Genomic DNA, 15,723 nt, shown 5'->3' on the forward strand with positions numbered 1-15,723 from the left:
GGCCAGTGACCAGCCCAAAATCCACCCGTGAGCTTCATGGCCGTGCGGGGACTAGAACCCAGATCTCCCAAGTCCTAGTCCAAAGCTCTGACCATTACACCGCACTACCTTTCTTTTAGGCCTTCTAAGGAAACGCAGTAACTTTATTTTTTCTCTCCTGCCCGTGTTTCCCCTCTGAAAGACAAGGAATATTTCCATAGCAGCAAGATCTGTACCGGGATAGGATTAAGGCGGTTACTGGCACACGGCACGCTGGGCTCCGCTAAATCCCAGTGTGTGTTTTAATAACAACACCCTGTCCTGCAAGCTTGATCTTATCCCTCCCTTTCAGGGGGAAATAAATAAAATACAAGATCCCGAAGGCGGCTGCTTCTAGCTGCCAGGGCTTTATCTCTCCCCAACCTTTCAGAAAGCGGGGTAGACTCTCCTGGCACGCACAAGAGACTGCTTGGCCGGCCAGCCAGAGCAAGAGGGTGGAATGTCCCAAGGTATGTTGTTTAATATTACAAAGATGATGTTCATAAGCGGATGAGACATTCCTTCGACGGGGGCGGGGAGGGAGGGACGGAACACTGGGAAAAGGCCGGACAATTCTCAAACGGCACAAACGGCACGAGAGAATCGAAATTGCAAAGCTGTTGTCTGGCACAGCGCAAGAAAGAGCCGTCGTGGCCGGACTTGTGTTCCAAAGTCGGGCGTCAGGGCAGCGGGGGTGGGGTGGGGTGTCGCGAGGCTGGGAAAGATGGATCCAGTTGGAAACGGGCACGATCCGTTAGAAAGGGGGGACGTACCTGCGTGTGAGTACTCGGGAGACTTCCCCCCCCTTTCATTTCTCTACGTGTGCGTTTGTTTTAAATCCACCGTTGGCTTGGATGGACGGCCTCGGTGCTGGGTGTGGGGAGGGATTTGAAAGAAGAAACACAGACAAGAGTGTCTCCGGGCATGTACGAAGTTTCCCCCCCCCCACTCGCTGCCGAGTCATTGAAGCCAAACCGGGGTTAAGGAAAGGTCTTGGGATCAGCAAGGCTGCTCTTTGGGAAGACGCTGCTCTTAGGAGCTTCTTAGAGGCGTCTGGTTGGGCACTGCAGGTAAAGATTTTGGTCGGATCACGCAGAGCAGCTCTGAAGTTTTTCAGGAGCAATTAAATCCTGAATCTTCGCAGTCTGTTTTTCTTTTCCAAAGTTTGGGCTTCCTTTTAAAAAGAAACAAGGTGGACTTTGAATCCCTTCTTCCTTCCGAGTTGTTCAGGGCAGCCCTGTCTTCAAGATGTCCGGGGCCTAAGGTGGCCTGATGGGCTTTGTGGTTGAGAGACCCTTTGAACCGTGTCTTATGTTGAATGTCTCTGTCTATTTGAACTGGGGTAGCATCGTGTCTGAGCCAGAAGGTTGGGAAATCCTCTCCCATCTTGAAAGGTGGGCCAGGATCTCTTCTCGATCCTCCCAGAGTGCAGGACACGGAATAACGGGCTGAAGTTAAAGGAAGCCAGATTCCAGCTGGACATCAGGAAAACTTCCTGACTGTTAGAACAGTACGACAATGGAACCAGTTACCTAGGGAGGTTGCTTGGGCCAAAATATCAAACTGTTTCTTAGCTCCGAACCCTGCCTCCCAGTAAGCGAGCCTTAGCAGAGGTGGTTCAAGCTTTACAGATGGAGAAGAAATTGCAAAAAATTTGGGAAATTGGACCATTGGGTCTGATCCAACGGTGCCGTCAGTGCTGTTTAAAATCTGCATCGTACAACTCTCCCTGGAACTTCTGGGTCTGTTTTCCCCTTTCTTTCAAAGCTGGGGGCGTGGGGCAAGGCCAATGGCAAGGAATGATGGGCGTTGTAGTCCAGCACGTCTGCAGGACGGACGGTTGCGGGAGGCCGCGGCATGCCTGCGGGGCGGCCATTGCTCTCACGTTGCGGTGTAAACATTGCGAGTGAGGTCACCGTGTGCGGGTTGCTTATCTTAACCCACTCATTGTTCCCCCTTCCGCTTCCTTTCGAGGAGCAGGGCTGCCTCCGTCGGTGTCTGGGCTTCAGTCCTGCCGACGAGTTCAGCTGCAGCTTGAAAGTAGGACTCCTCTTCCACCACTGCTCTGGGTGAGCTGAGCAGTTGCAGCTTGAGACCTCCGCAGGGCTGTAATCTTTTGCCAGGTTCTAGCACAGCTGTCCAGAAACACAGGACGCGCTGCCCAGAAGGCCCCGCCCCTTCCACAAGCCCCACCCCTTTCTCCGAACACTGATCTTTTGCTGGCTTCCCAGGGTTTGTGCCTGGCGATCGGAGCTATAAGCTACTATGTTTTAGCACCGCCCCTTTTGCCTTCCGTCCCGCCCACTGCTGGAACGCGCCCCCCAATGGCTTCTCTGAAGTGGGATTCATCCCTTAAGCTGGGAGAGCTTGCTCCGTTCAGGCAGCCCATTGATCTCCCCTCTTCTGCTAGGGCGTTACAAGCTTCTTGGCATCATTTGGTGGTGATGGTTCTTCTGTGTGCTGGGTTCTCAGGTGGGGCCGGCCCTACTGTTAGGCAGGACCAGCTCTACTATTAGACAAAGGGAGATAATTGTTTCAGGCAGGGCATCGTAAGAGTTGGAGATATTCTTAAAGGTCACCTCGTCCAACCCTCTGATGTGGGAAATCAAGCGTTAGAGCGTCTCCCGACAGATGGCTGTTCAGCCTCTGCTCAAAATCCTCTGGCAAGGGAGAGCGCCCCACCCCACTAGGTGACCAGTTCCATTGTCAAAACTGCTTATCATCAGGACTTTTCTCCTAATGTCCAACCGAAATCTCACCTTGCGTAATTTCATCTCACTAGCTCCCATCAGCAGAGAAGAAATCGTTGTCCTCTTCTGTTTAACAGTCCTTTCAGCTGATGATCTAAAGGACACGATATGAAAGGAGAAGGCGGTGGGGAGGGAGGAGGAAAAAAAAGTGAACTCTAGCACCAGTTCTTGTAATGTCCAGCTGGGATGAAAAGAATTCCAATAGCCAAATGGAAAGGTTGCTGCTTGGTGACAGCTGAGGAAGAGCCAAAAGGGAGCTGGTGTTTCAGCAAAACCACTCAAATATCCCTGCCTCCTTATGGAATGGCCACTACTGGGTGAGAAGTTGAGGGAAAGGAATATCCTCCTAAAAGAGGTTTGAATGGCGCCGACATCACAATCTTTTTGGGACCAGGTCAGTCAGTTTTTATTTCATCAGCCATTTCCCAGCATGGTGGAGCATAAAGGTTCTAGCCTTCTCCACTCCCGTGCTAGCTTTCTGTGTGCAGGGAGGCTTTTTGCATGGAGGCGGATTCGCCATCACGCTGGAGGTTTTCATGCCGAAGCCGGGCAGCCCTCTTGTCAAGGTTGTGGCAGCTACGGATGTCTTGCATTGTGGCAGAGGGGGTTGGACGAGATGACCTTTGAGGTCCCTTCCAACTTTTATGATTCTGTGTGAGCCCCCATCTGCGCCCCTTCCTCCCCCCCTTCATATGTTTTAATGTGATTTTAGATTGTAAGCCTCTAGGCAGGGTTATCGCTGTTTTATTTATATATTTTGTACAGCACCAAGTACATTGTTAGTGCTAAATAAATAAATAAATAAATAATAAAATAATAGGTAATATAAGAATAGCTTGATGAACACACAGACAGGAGTTGCAATAATAAACAGACTGTTACGACTTACGCTCAAAGTAACAAAAAACAACAACCCGATAATAGCGAAGTAAGAAACATATATAGTTACTTCTACTACTAGTGATAAAAAAAGACATAACCTCTTTGCAGAGCGAGAAGGAAAGAGAGAAGAAAAGAGAGGAGCAGAGCGAGACTGGATGGGAAGCAGTCAAGATACAGGAGCGGAAGAAAGGGCAGAACCAATTAAACCAATAAAGACAATTAAAGGAAGGTTAATCAGGTTAACCTTTCTTCCAAACAACCGACAAACGTCATTGTCTATTTCCAACATGAGCCAGGCTGCAGGTTAAGGGCCCTCCGTGACAACCAAGCCTCTGGGTTCGCTTGCTTTGAGTTGCTGTGTGTGAATGTTTCCGGGTAACAGAGTCAAGACCACCCATGAGTGTAGAAAGAGCCGGTGGGCACCTCTGACCTTCCATCTTTTAAATCAAGTTTGATTTACGCTTCGCCAAGGGAGCGGATCGGGGCTGAGGCTGTTATCTCTTGCTCTGGGAGGAGGAGGAGGAGGAGGCTGTAAATTGATCCGCGTTAAATCCCGCTGTCATTTTAGCTGATTAAACTCCCCAGTCTCCACTTGCCTCTTCTAGAAATTCCCTCGAGAGAGGACCAGAAGGTTCTGGGATATTTAGCATTGATACATGCTGCGGAAAGCGGGTTTGGATTGAAAAGGGAGGGCGGATCTGAAACGATTGAATATTCGTCATCCACAAGCAGGAAACGCAACCGAACACGGGAGTGTGGAGCGCTTTGTTTCGGGAGTCCAGACTCTCCGTCCTCCCCAGGCCCGACCCCGCAGGGGAGGGAGGCACAGACATTCCTGCCTTCAACTCCAAATGGATTGTGATTTCTGCCAGCGTTTCCTTCGAGTCTTTGCAAAAGCTTGAGGGATTTTGCAAGGGCTAAGGAAGGGCGCTCATGAAACCCCAATCATTTCCCCCCACAATGCTGCTGAACAGCTGCTTGTAAGAAAAGCCATGGGGGGGGGAGAGGTTCCCCCTAGGGATGGGGTTGGAGAGACAGCACTCATTCAAAGCATCACCGCTGTCAGTTTTCATAGGGGTTCAAAGTGCTGGTTATGCCCTATAAAGCCGTATATGGCTCGGGTCCAGGTTATCTGAAAGACCGTATTCTCCCTTATGAGCCTGCCCGTGCTATGAGAGCTTTTGAGAAAGCCCTTCTCTCGGTCCCACAACCATCACAGGCACGCCTCGTGGGAACGCGGGAGAGGGGCTTCTCGGTGGCTGCTCCGGTGCTCTGGAACGCCTTTCCCAGGGGAGCTAGACTGGCTCCCTCCGTGATGTGTTTTCAGAGGCAGGCAAAAACTGTTTTGTTCTAGCAGGCCTTTGGCAAATAGCCTAGACCTCTGTTATGTATTTGAAATGCTTTAATACTGAGATTTATTTAGGGTGGATTCCTGCATTGAGCAGGGGGTTGGACTCGATGGCCTTGTAGGCCCCTTCCAACTCTGCTATTCTATGATTCTATACTTTTAACTTTTGCATATTACTATTGATAGGTTTTACAGTATATGTTTTAATTTTGTAAAGCCGTCTTGAGGCTCAGCATTGGGCAAAAGGCAGGATACAAATAAATATAATAATAGTAATAATAATAATAATGATGATGATGATCCTGAGTGTGCATGTAGAATTGAGGCAGGGGGCACCCAGTCCAAGCAACCCCCTAGGTGGGCAGGCAAGCAAGGACTGCCACCCCTCTCCAAATTACAGTGGTGGCCAAAATTGTGGGCATTTTTTGAAATGGTCATGTTTTGCAACTTTGCATGCTTATAGAAAATGTTCTGTTTCACAAAATTCAAATGTTTATATATCAATTGAAAGAGAATTTAATGCTGAATTCCATACAAAAAACAGAATGCAACTATCTGCAGTACAAAAAAAGTTATGCTGACTTTACTCGAAAAACAAACACAGGTGTGATTGAGTGAAGGAGCGGATTGGAATTGCAAACCCGACTGGCCAATCGCAGTCCTTGTTCTGGGGACCAATCCCATGGCAGTAGCTGCGATACATCATGTTTCAAGTTGGGGAAAGTCAGTTTTGCTGTTTGTTCTGTCACCGAAGCGCAATTGGAGATGGTGTGAGTATTTGAAGCATTTCTCAAATTTGAAGGGTACGTACGTCCATCATAAATAGAGCAAGGGCACCAAAGAAAAGTGTTGATTGGACACCCAGGAAAAGGAGCAGCATTGTTGTATTACGTGAATCAGGTCTTTCCATTGGGATATAACCATTTGAATTCCGTGAAACAGAACATTTTCTATAAGCGTGCAAAGTTGCAAAACATGAACATTTCAAAAAGTGTCCACAATTTTGGCCACCACTGTAAGCTGCCTCATGGCCTCCACCCATGCACCTGCCACTGGCGGTCATTTTATGATATCCCACCCGACCAGGGCAACTTGAGCTGTGGTAGCAGAACCTTAAGTTAGGAGCCGGGATCCCGCGTGGCTTCAGATAGTCAGATGCTGTAGCAGATAGCCGCCATTTCACCACACACACACACCAAATGTAATGCCCAACACCATGCATTAATAGAAGTATAGCTTCCAAATCATGTGAGGTACTGGTTCCTCTCTATTCGGCCCTCGTTAGGCCTCATCTAGAGTATTGCATCCAGTTCTGGGCTCCACAATTCAAGAAGGACGCAGACAAGCTGGAGCGTGTTCAGAGGAGGGCAACCAGGATGATCAGGGGTCTGGAAACAAAGCCCTATGAAGAGAGACTGAAAGAACTGGGCAGGTTTAGCCTGGAGAAGAGAAGATTGAGGGGAGATGTGAGAGCAGCACTCTTGAAAGGTTGTCACACAGAGGAGGGCCGGGATCTCTTCTTGGATTTTCCCAGAGTACAGGACACGGAATAACGGGCTCAAGTTAAAGGAAGCCAGATTCCAGCTGGACATCAGGAAAAACTTCCTGACTGTTAGAGCAGTACGACAACAGAACCAGTGACCTAGGGAGGTTGTGGGCTCTCCCCCACTAGAGACCTTCAAGAGGCAGCTGGACAACCATCTGTCAGGGATGCTTTAGGGTGGATTCCTGAATTGAGCAGGGGGTTGGACTCGAAGGCCTTGTAGTCCCCTTCCAGCTCTGCTATTCTATGATTCTATGTCAGGCATTGCATTTTGGAGGATTCAAAATGGCAGCCTTTTAAAATGGCCACTGGCGATGGTGGTGGTGATTAGGGTGGGAGGGGAACTGAGTTGGCAGGGCAGCAGCAGGCATGCTAGTCCTGCCGCCCCTCCTGATTTGCCGCCTGAGGGAAGAGGCCCACTGAGCCTTATGGCAGGGCCAGCCCTGGTAAGATGTGTGTGCTCAAGGCAGGCTGTCTTCACCAACAAGCTGCTCGCAACAACTCGAGTGTGGGCACTCATGTAGCCGCAGGTATTTGCCTCCTTTCCACACACACTCCGGAACGGACTTGCTTTAGCATTTTGACTGGCAATCAGCTCAAAAGCTCCGAGCGAGGAAAAACCACGTCCGCGGCGGAACCTGCTGCCATTGAAATGTCTGAGTCTTCCCCCCCCGCCTTCTGACTTTGTCGTTCCCCCTGCCCAGGTTGAGCAGCTCCACGGAACAAAGCACTTCATCTCGTCTCATCCGGAAACACAAACGCCGGCGGAGGAAACAGAAGATGCGACAGATCGACAGGGTGCGTCTCTGCGACGCTGCGGTCGCGTTCCTGCTTAACAACTTACCCACCCACCCCGAAGTACCTTCTGCCATATTAGATCAGACTAGGGACGAGGGTGTAATTCCTAGTCAGTTTTATTGCTCTTTGGGTTTATTGTAGTCTCGATCCGCTTCGATCCGAATCGATCCGCTTCGCCCGGGTGGGTGCAGTCCTTATTTTGATGCAACATTGGCCACAAGCAAACTGGCATAGATGAGTGAAGCCATGGCTACTGGCATCCCTTGAGGGAGGGGTCTGTCCACTCCATTCCTCCGGGTGAAGGGATAATCCACAGCAGTGGGGGTGGGAAGCATACAACTCTGTCCCTATTAATCTCTCCTGGCTTCAAACCCAATGGTTGTATTAATTGGGGAAGGCTGCCCCCTAGTGGCTGAAGTTGTCACCGCAAGCGCCAACGACATGAACTCATTAAAATATTTTCTTAATATTTTATTACAAGATTAAAAAAAAAATTTACACTTATTTCTACAAAGCATTTATTTATTTATTTATTTATTTTATTTATTACATTTTTATACCGCCCAATAGCCGAAGCTCTCTGGGCGGTTCACAAAAATTAAAACCACAATAAAACAACCAGACAGGTTAAAAACACAATTACAAAATACAGAGCATGATTACAGTCATTAAAAATACCAAAAGGTTTTAACAGTAAAGCATTATCTTATCTATTTTATATGTCTATCTTACCCGATCTAGTTTCAACCTCATTGAATAGTAGCAATGGTAAAGGAGAAATTAGCTACGTAGAGGTTTAATCCAGTCAATGGAATCTTTAACATGGTTTCCTTTTGAAACAATATGGTCCCCTTTTGAACTCATTAAAATTAAAATTAACATATTTTAAAACAAAATAACCCCGGGGTGCACACTCCTAGGGTCCCCTTAGTACGCCCGCCAAATTTCAAGTCTCTAGTTTTCACGGTTGTGGCACTATGGCGCCGACAGACAGACAGCTTCTTTTATGATTATCGGTAATGTAGTCAGTCAGTTTTATTATTTTCTGGCACAATCACCCGAGGTGCCAACTCAGAGAAATGGCTGCCAAAACCCAATAATAATAATAATAATAATAATAATAATAATAATAATAATAATTTATTTCTTACCCGCCTCTCCATTTTGATCGAGGCGGGGAACAACGATAAATGATAAAATACATAAAACTGAATTAAAACATAATATACATTGTTAAAAACATCCTAAAAACTAGGGCTGTGCTCAGACACCCCCCAATCCGCTTTGTGGCCCGATCCGGAAAATCCGGATCGGGCGCGATCCTCTTTGGGCCGATCCGCCCGTCCGCGGAGCGAGATCCAGCTTTGCTGCTGTCGCCGCATGGATGGCGGTGCCAAGTAAGCCCACCCTCCACCCCTTACCTGTGTCTGTCGTCGCGGGCTTCAATTGAGGCCCCTGCTTGAAGCTGGAAGAGGCCTTGGCCTTCACTTCCAACTTCAACCAGGGCCTCAATTGAAGCCTGTGACGGGCGCAGGTAAGCCACCCCCCACCCCCTTACCTGTGTCCGTCATCGCGGGCTTCAATTGAGGCCCCTGCTTGAAGCTGGAAGAGGCCTTGGCCTTCACTTCCAACTTCAACCAGGGCCTCAATTGAAGCCTGTGACGGGTGCAGGTAAGCCACCCCCCACCCCCTTACCTGTGTCCGTCATCGCGGGCTTCAATTGAGGCCCCTGCTTGAAGCTGGAAGAGGCCTTGGCCTTCACTTCCAGCTTCAACCAGGGCCTCAATTGAAGCCTGTGACGGGCGCAGGTAAGCCAGCCCCCACCCCCCTACCTGTGTCCGTCATCGCGGGCTTCAATTGAGGCCCCTGCTTGAAGCTGGAAGAGGCCTTGGCCTTCACTTTCAGCTTCAACCAGGGCCTCAATTGAAGCCTGTGACGGGCACAGGTAAGCCTCCTTCCTCCTTGCCCCCTTACCTGGCTCCATCGCCGTCGCCGTAGGGACAGCTACGGCGGCGGCAGCGCCAGAAGAATCCCCCTCCCCCCCACTTACCTGCGTCCAGATTGAGGCAATCTTCGCCTCGATCCGCAGCCCCCCCGACTCTCTTCGCCTCTGCCTTTTCCGAAGGCGAATCAGGCCGCCTCGTTACTGCTTCTCCGAACCGAAGGGAAGCGGAGCACAGCCCTACTAAAAACATCCTAAAAACATCTTAAAATTCCACTGGATAGGCCTGCCAGAAGACATCAGTCTTGATAGCTTTCTTGAATGCTAGTAGACTGTTAAGTTGATGAGTCTCCTCCGGCAGGCCATTCCACAGTCTGGGAGCAGCAGAAGGCTGTGTAGCCATTACAGAAATCTCGTAAGATCACTCACATGGCTACGTGCTTTCTTAGAAGATCTGTGAAACGCCTACACCTCCCAGCATGCCTTCAGTTGCCTGGAGTTGTAGGCCTGCAGGGAGTTGAAGGCATCAGCATAAGTTGAGTTTTTAATCAATTAAAAAATAGTTGAAACTAAGACATGCTGGATGTTAGATTTTTTCTGATCATTGTAGCGTGCCCGATTTTAATACTGTACCTCATCTTGAAGTGGGTAAACATTTCCGGACATACAAAACCACACGCATACTTTCAGCTTTATAGGCAGAGATAACCCCTAGGTGCTTACCATTTTTCCAAGAGAAGAATAAAAAAATTGAATGTACTGATTAAGTCAATTCATCATATATGAAACTTAACACCCCTAACCTTTTTAAAAAAACACCCTTCTAATCTTCCAGCCAGCAATAGGAAATAAAGCTACTTGATTTAGTTACAGAAGAATCTATGTTGGCAATTAATTCACACCTTTGCTCGCAAACGGGGTTCTGTCTGATATTCCTTTCAACAAAGGTGCAAGGATCCCACCCACCCCCGGATCCCTTTCTAAACCCACACATGAACAGAAACACGGTTCGCTTTTGGTATTCTCATTTGTCCGAATGCTGTGATATGGTTCTCCGATCAAAATAAATACATAAACAAAGATAGCAAGGTTGGCGCCAGGCAGACTTCACTGGGGAAAGCATTCCACAGTTGGGGGACCACCACTGAAAAGGCCCTCTCCCTTATTGATATCATTTGAACTTCCCTTAGAGGAGGTACTTGGAAGACGCCTTCAGATAATGATTGTAAAGTATGGGCAGGTTTTTAGGTGCTCTGAAAGGCATTGTGGTTTTCTCTTGGCAAACTTGTGCTGTTGGTTCTTCGAACAGCCGTGTTCCGAACTGCTGAAGCTTGGTGTCATACCAGCCTCTTCCTTTTTTGTGTTTTCCAGTCATCTTCCTTCAGCAGCATCACCGACTCCACCATGTCTCTGAACATCATCACTGTCACCCTCAACATGGGTAAGTCCCATTGGCTGAGCTGCTGTTAGGTCACGGCGTGTTCGCGGTCGTTCTAAATGTTGAGAGGGAAGGCTCAGGCAAGGGATGCTGAAAAGGTGTGATAGGGAGGCTAAGAGGGAGGAACCACGCGTTGGGGGCTCAGCCCTGGCGCAAGGCGGGAGAGGACATGTGGCACTGCTCATCTTCTGTTTGCCTGATCCCATGGAGAGCTTCGTGGCTGGAAGAAGCAGCCAAGGAGTTTACCTGGGGTGAGCATTCGCGAGGTCCTCGCTGCCGTTTTTCCCCTGAGCTGAGCAGCGCTCCATGTAGAGAGCCCTGTCAGCTGCTTTCCTGCCACAGCAAATGCCACCCGAAGCACCTGCTCTGCAGCCTGATGCGGGCGCCTCACCTGCGTCATGGCAGGGCCCTGCAGGAGCTGGGAGGTAGAGAACTTGGTGTACCATTGCCAGGAAGGGCAGAATGAAGATTTTGGGGGTTGGGGAAGGGAGTGCCAGAAATGAGGATAGGCAGAGCCAAAAACAGGAAGAGGGTAGCGGAGCCAAAACAGGGAGAGGGTAGGCAGAGCCAAAAACAGGAAGAGGGTAGGTGGAGCCAAAACAGGAAGAGGGTAGGTGGAGCCAAAACAGGAAGAGGATAGGCAGAGCCAAAACCAGGAAGAGGGTAGGGGGAGCCAAAACAGGAAGAGGGTAGGCGGAGCCCAAAACAGGAAGAGGGTAGGCGGAGCCAAAAACTGAGAGGATAGGCGGAGCCAAAAACAGGAAGAGGGTATGCGGAGCCAAAAACAGGAAGAGGGTAGGCGGAGCCAAAAACAGGAAGAGGGTAGGCGGAGCCAAAAACAGGAAGAGGGTAGGCGGAGCCAAAACAGGAAGAGGGTAGGCGGAGTCAAAACAGGAAGAGGGTAGGCGGAGTCAAAAACAGGAAGAGGGTAGGCGGAGCCAAAACAGGAAGAGGGTAGGCGGAGCCAAAACAGGAAGAGGGTAGGCGGAGCCAAAACAGGAAGAGGGTAGGCGGAGCTCAAAACAGGAAGAGGGTAGGCAGAGCCCAAAACTGGAAGAGGATAAGCAGAGCCAAAGACAGTGATGGGGTAGGAGTTGCCAAAGACTGGAAGGAAGGAGAGGGCTGCATAAGTGCGTGAAAGTGGTTCTATGCTGTTGGGGCAGGGTCGGCATTACCGGGGCACCTGCCGAGGTAGGCCTCCACTGCCGCCCCTCAAATCCCCTGCCCTGTCGCTCTTCTTTGCTTTTGCTGCCTCTGGGCCTGCCCTCTCTCAGCAGTGCAAGAGCCAGCAGAAGGAGCAGCTGCCTCCACCGGCTTTGTGCTCTCCCGACAGGCTGGGAATGATGGGTGTTGTAGTCCAATACATCTGGAAGGGGGCAAGGTTGGGGAAAGCTGCTTCAGAATGTCATCCGCGACATCCTTGATGCGTATTATTATTATCATCATTATTATCATTATTATTATTATTATTCAGCATGCGTCTTCTTTCTCCCTCTCGTTTCAGAAAAATACAACTTCCTGGGGATCAGCATCGTAGGCCAGAGCAACGACCGGGGGGACGGTGGCATCTACATTGGCTCCATCATGAAGGGTGGGGCCGTGGCGGCCGACGGACGGATCGAACCGGGGGACATGCTCTTACAGGTGGGTGCCCCAGAAGGTTGTGGCCTTCCTCCGTTGTGGGAGGCAGCCACGGACCGACGGCCGTGTATCCCTTCCCAACAGGGTGTCCTCCAGATCTTTTGGACTGCCCTTCCCATCAGCCCCAGGTTGCCTGGCCAATAGCTAGGAATGAGTAGCAATTGCAGGCCAACGATATCTGGAGGGTTGCCCATCCCACTTTAAAGAGTATAACTCGCTCGTTGAATTTCACTCAGAAACTAACCTGTAAGCAGTGTACCACTTGCTTCTGGCCTCCAGAGACGCCCTCCAGATGTTTCAGACTTCAAGCCCCATCAGTCCCAGCCAGCATGGCCAGGGGTTGAGAATGCTGGGAGTTGTAGTCTAAAAACATCTCCGGGTTGAGGACGGCCGGCATAGGCTGGTCCGAGCAGGACTCCAGTTGATGACATGGAAAACAGTTCCAGGAAATAGAACTTGTTTTGTGGCGCGTTCCAGGTAAACGAGGTCAACTTCGAGAACATGAGCAATGACGACGCGGTGCGGGTGTTACGGGAAATCGTCTCCAAGCCAGGGTAAGTGTCTGAGTTCTGCGGCGGACTTGCTCCTGCCGTCAACGGCTGTTAGTGCCGAGAACAAACAGCGCTGGGTTCAACCAGGAGAATGCACAGCTGGAGGGCCGGCCCAACCATTAAGCAAAGTGGAGAGAGTCTGTCTCAGGTGGAAGGTTTTAAGAGGTGGCAGCTATTCCTCATGAGATCCCCGCAATATATATATATAAGTTGATTGTTAATTTGCACAACGAAATCCTGGGACTGTAGCGTTTCAGACTGCAAACGAGAGCTGAGGGAGGGGGAGGAGAGCCAGTGTGGTGAAGTGGCTAAAGTGTTGGACTGGGAGTCGGGAAATCCGGGTTCTAGTCCTCTCTCGGCCATGGAAACCGACTCGGTGACTTTGGGCCAGTCACAGACTCTCAGCTCAACCTACCTCATAGGGTTGTTGTTGTGAGGGTAAAAATGGAGAGGAGTAGGAGTTTTATGTACGCTGCCTTGGGTTCCTTGGGAGATGCTGGGAGATCACATTCTGAAAACCACCTTTCCTGCATGTAGAAAACTAGTATCAAAATGCAGCCCTTTCTCCTAGAGATGCTACTTTTCTGCAAGCAGAGAGATGTGTGTTTTATGTATTTGTTTTGTTTTGCATGGGAGAGCGTTCAAAATATAGTCTCCCCGCCACCGCTGCTCTCAGTTGGAAGCGGTGTAGTTCGGGAAGGACTCCACAACGTGGTTGGATGGTTGTGGAGCATGAGAGATTGTGAGATTTGGAGCCTGGAACCGTGTGGTTGAGTTGGAGGAGGAGGAGGAGGAGGAGGAGGGCAGGAGACCATCAGCAGGATGCAAGGAAGTACATTTCCATGGCTTTATTCTTTTCGCCTTCATTTGTTTTCCAGACCTATCAGTCTAACGGTGGCCAAATGCTGGGACCCGACGCCCAGGAGTTATTTCACAATCCCCAGGGGTGAGTCGGCAGCCATTTTAACAAGCTTCTGTGTTAAGGGACTCGCAGCTTCGGCCGTCACAGGGTTTATCAAACGAGGGGGGAAACGTTTGATCTAACAGTGTACCTCGTTTAATCTGTGGAACTCACCGCCACAGGATGCGATGCCACATCTTGCCTCGTGCATCCACAGTACATGTTATGCGCAAGGTCTGTGACCAGTCTCTCTCTCTCTCTCTCTCTCTCTCTCTCTCTTTTTTCCTTTCTTTTTTTCTCAATCCAGATAAATTTATGGAGATCTGCTAGTTTCTTCCGGGTTGGGAGTCTTGTTTAACCCTTTATTACCGCAGTTTCCCAATAAAAAAGCCCTTTTTCTTCTTGCTGTGGGTGTGTGTGGATGGATTCCTTGCCCCCACTGTAGAGATTTGAGCCCACAGAGACTCCGTAGCACCTGCCAATTACAAGGTGTTACGATGCTGCATTCCCTCTACTGCCTTCTACACATGAGGCCCAAGTATAGGCAGTCCCAGGTAGTTGATTAGGTTAGACACCTGCCCCAAGCTGTAGGGCTCTCCTGCCTCATGTCCCAGAGGACCCTGGGATGAGAAAAGGCCAACTCGCAAAGCTTCCTCTCTCCTTATCCCGGGAGGAACTTGGCCAGTGTAGATGCAGATGCAAGTCAGGACTGCTGAATTCCACCCAGACCAAACCTTGGCTGCTTTTGACCTTTAGAACCAGGCCCTGCAGCCTTTGGGCATCTGCAAGGGGTCACCAGCCTTTGGCCGGGACTCCGAGCTACCATTTTGAATTTCCCACAATTCCCCGGAGCGGACCTACGTCAAGGGCTGCTTTCAGGTAGAGATGTGCGAACCTGCAAAACCCGAGCTCTTTACGGTTCTCCAAATTGCACCTTGAAGTTAATTCCATCTCGTGTCCATATTGGATTTTGAAGGTCCCCCCCTTTTCATGCAAAAATTTACACGTATTTTCGTCCATCGTTTTCCAAATGTATCCATCAACAAGCCTTCAAATGACCCTTCCCCAAACTGGTGCCTTTCAGATGGTTTTGATTACCACTCCCATCAGCCCCAGCCAGAATGGGCAGTGTTCGGGGATTAAGGGAGTTGTAGTGCAAAACACCTGGAGTGCAACTTTTGTTCTATAGAGGGAAGAGATCTCAGTTTTGAAAATAACTAAATAAACTACCTGTGTATTTAATAGGGCTGTGCACCGCTTCGGTTCCAGATCTGAATCCCGAAGTGGGGCGATTCGTGCCAGATCTGTCCAGAGTGGGGCAGACTGGGTCCGAAGCGATCTGAAGTGCTTCGGATCACTTCGGATTGCTCCGGACAATGGCGAGCTGCTGACCCCACCCACCAAACTGCTGTGACCCAGCAGCAGTCCGCCCTCCATGAGACCTGTCATTTTTACAGAAGATGGCGGCTCTGGGTTTTCATAGATCTAATGTTGTGCACAATGGCAGCTGTAAAGGGGGGGTGAGCCGGGGGGGGGAGTCCGATGTACTCCCAGTCGACCTTGCAGCTGGCTTTTCTGGGTACCTGCCAATCAGCAACACCTGACCCGCTTCAGAGGTCCGAATCTCACTTCCGATCTAGATCCGAAGCAGGTCAGACTGGGTCTGAAGCGGGCCGAGGCAAACCTGAGCTGATTCAGAAGTGGGGTGGGTGGTCTGTGCACAGCCCTAGTATTTCACTACTTGCCTGGTCACCAAAGGTGACCAGGGATTCCATGCAGGTGAGTGGGAAGGCAGAACTCGAGCAGAATACAATCTGCTTGAGTTCCATGCTAGGGATGGAGCAAGGGCAACCTCTTTCTCTACCACCAGCATGAAAATGCAGCAGGGCTGTGGTCCCATGTGTTGCTCTC

The 15,723-nt window shown here is 49.9% G+C and overlaps 1 protein-coding gene across 2 annotated transcripts in view; it reads left to right on the forward strand.

Annotated features, from left to right (window-relative positions):
• DVL1 (dishevelled segment polarity protein 1) overlaps positions 1 to 15,723 on the forward strand; it is a 97,686-nt gene that overhangs the window by 66,562 nt on the left and 15,401 nt on the right. For both annotated transcript variants that reach the window (XM_063145059.1, XM_063145060.1), the window contains exons 6-10: positions 7,246 to 7,339; positions 10,653 to 10,722; positions 12,224 to 12,363; positions 12,838 to 12,914; positions 13,790 to 13,857. In XM_063145059.1, the coding sequence (XP_063001129.1) occupies positions 7,246 to 7,339; positions 10,653 to 10,722; positions 12,224 to 12,363; positions 12,838 to 12,914; positions 13,790 to 13,857 (449 nt within the window). The remainder of the gene's footprint in view (positions 1 to 7,245; positions 7,340 to 10,652; positions 10,723 to 12,223; positions 12,364 to 12,837; positions 12,915 to 13,789; positions 13,858 to 15,723) is intronic.

Source organism: Elgaria multicarinata, chromosome 20, assembly GCF_023053635.1.
Source record: "Elgaria multicarinata webbii isolate HBS135686 ecotype San Diego chromosome 20, rElgMul1.1.pri, whole genome shotgun sequence".
Lineage (NCBI taxonomy): Eukaryota > Metazoa > Chordata > Lepidosauria > Squamata > Anguidae > Elgaria > Elgaria multicarinata.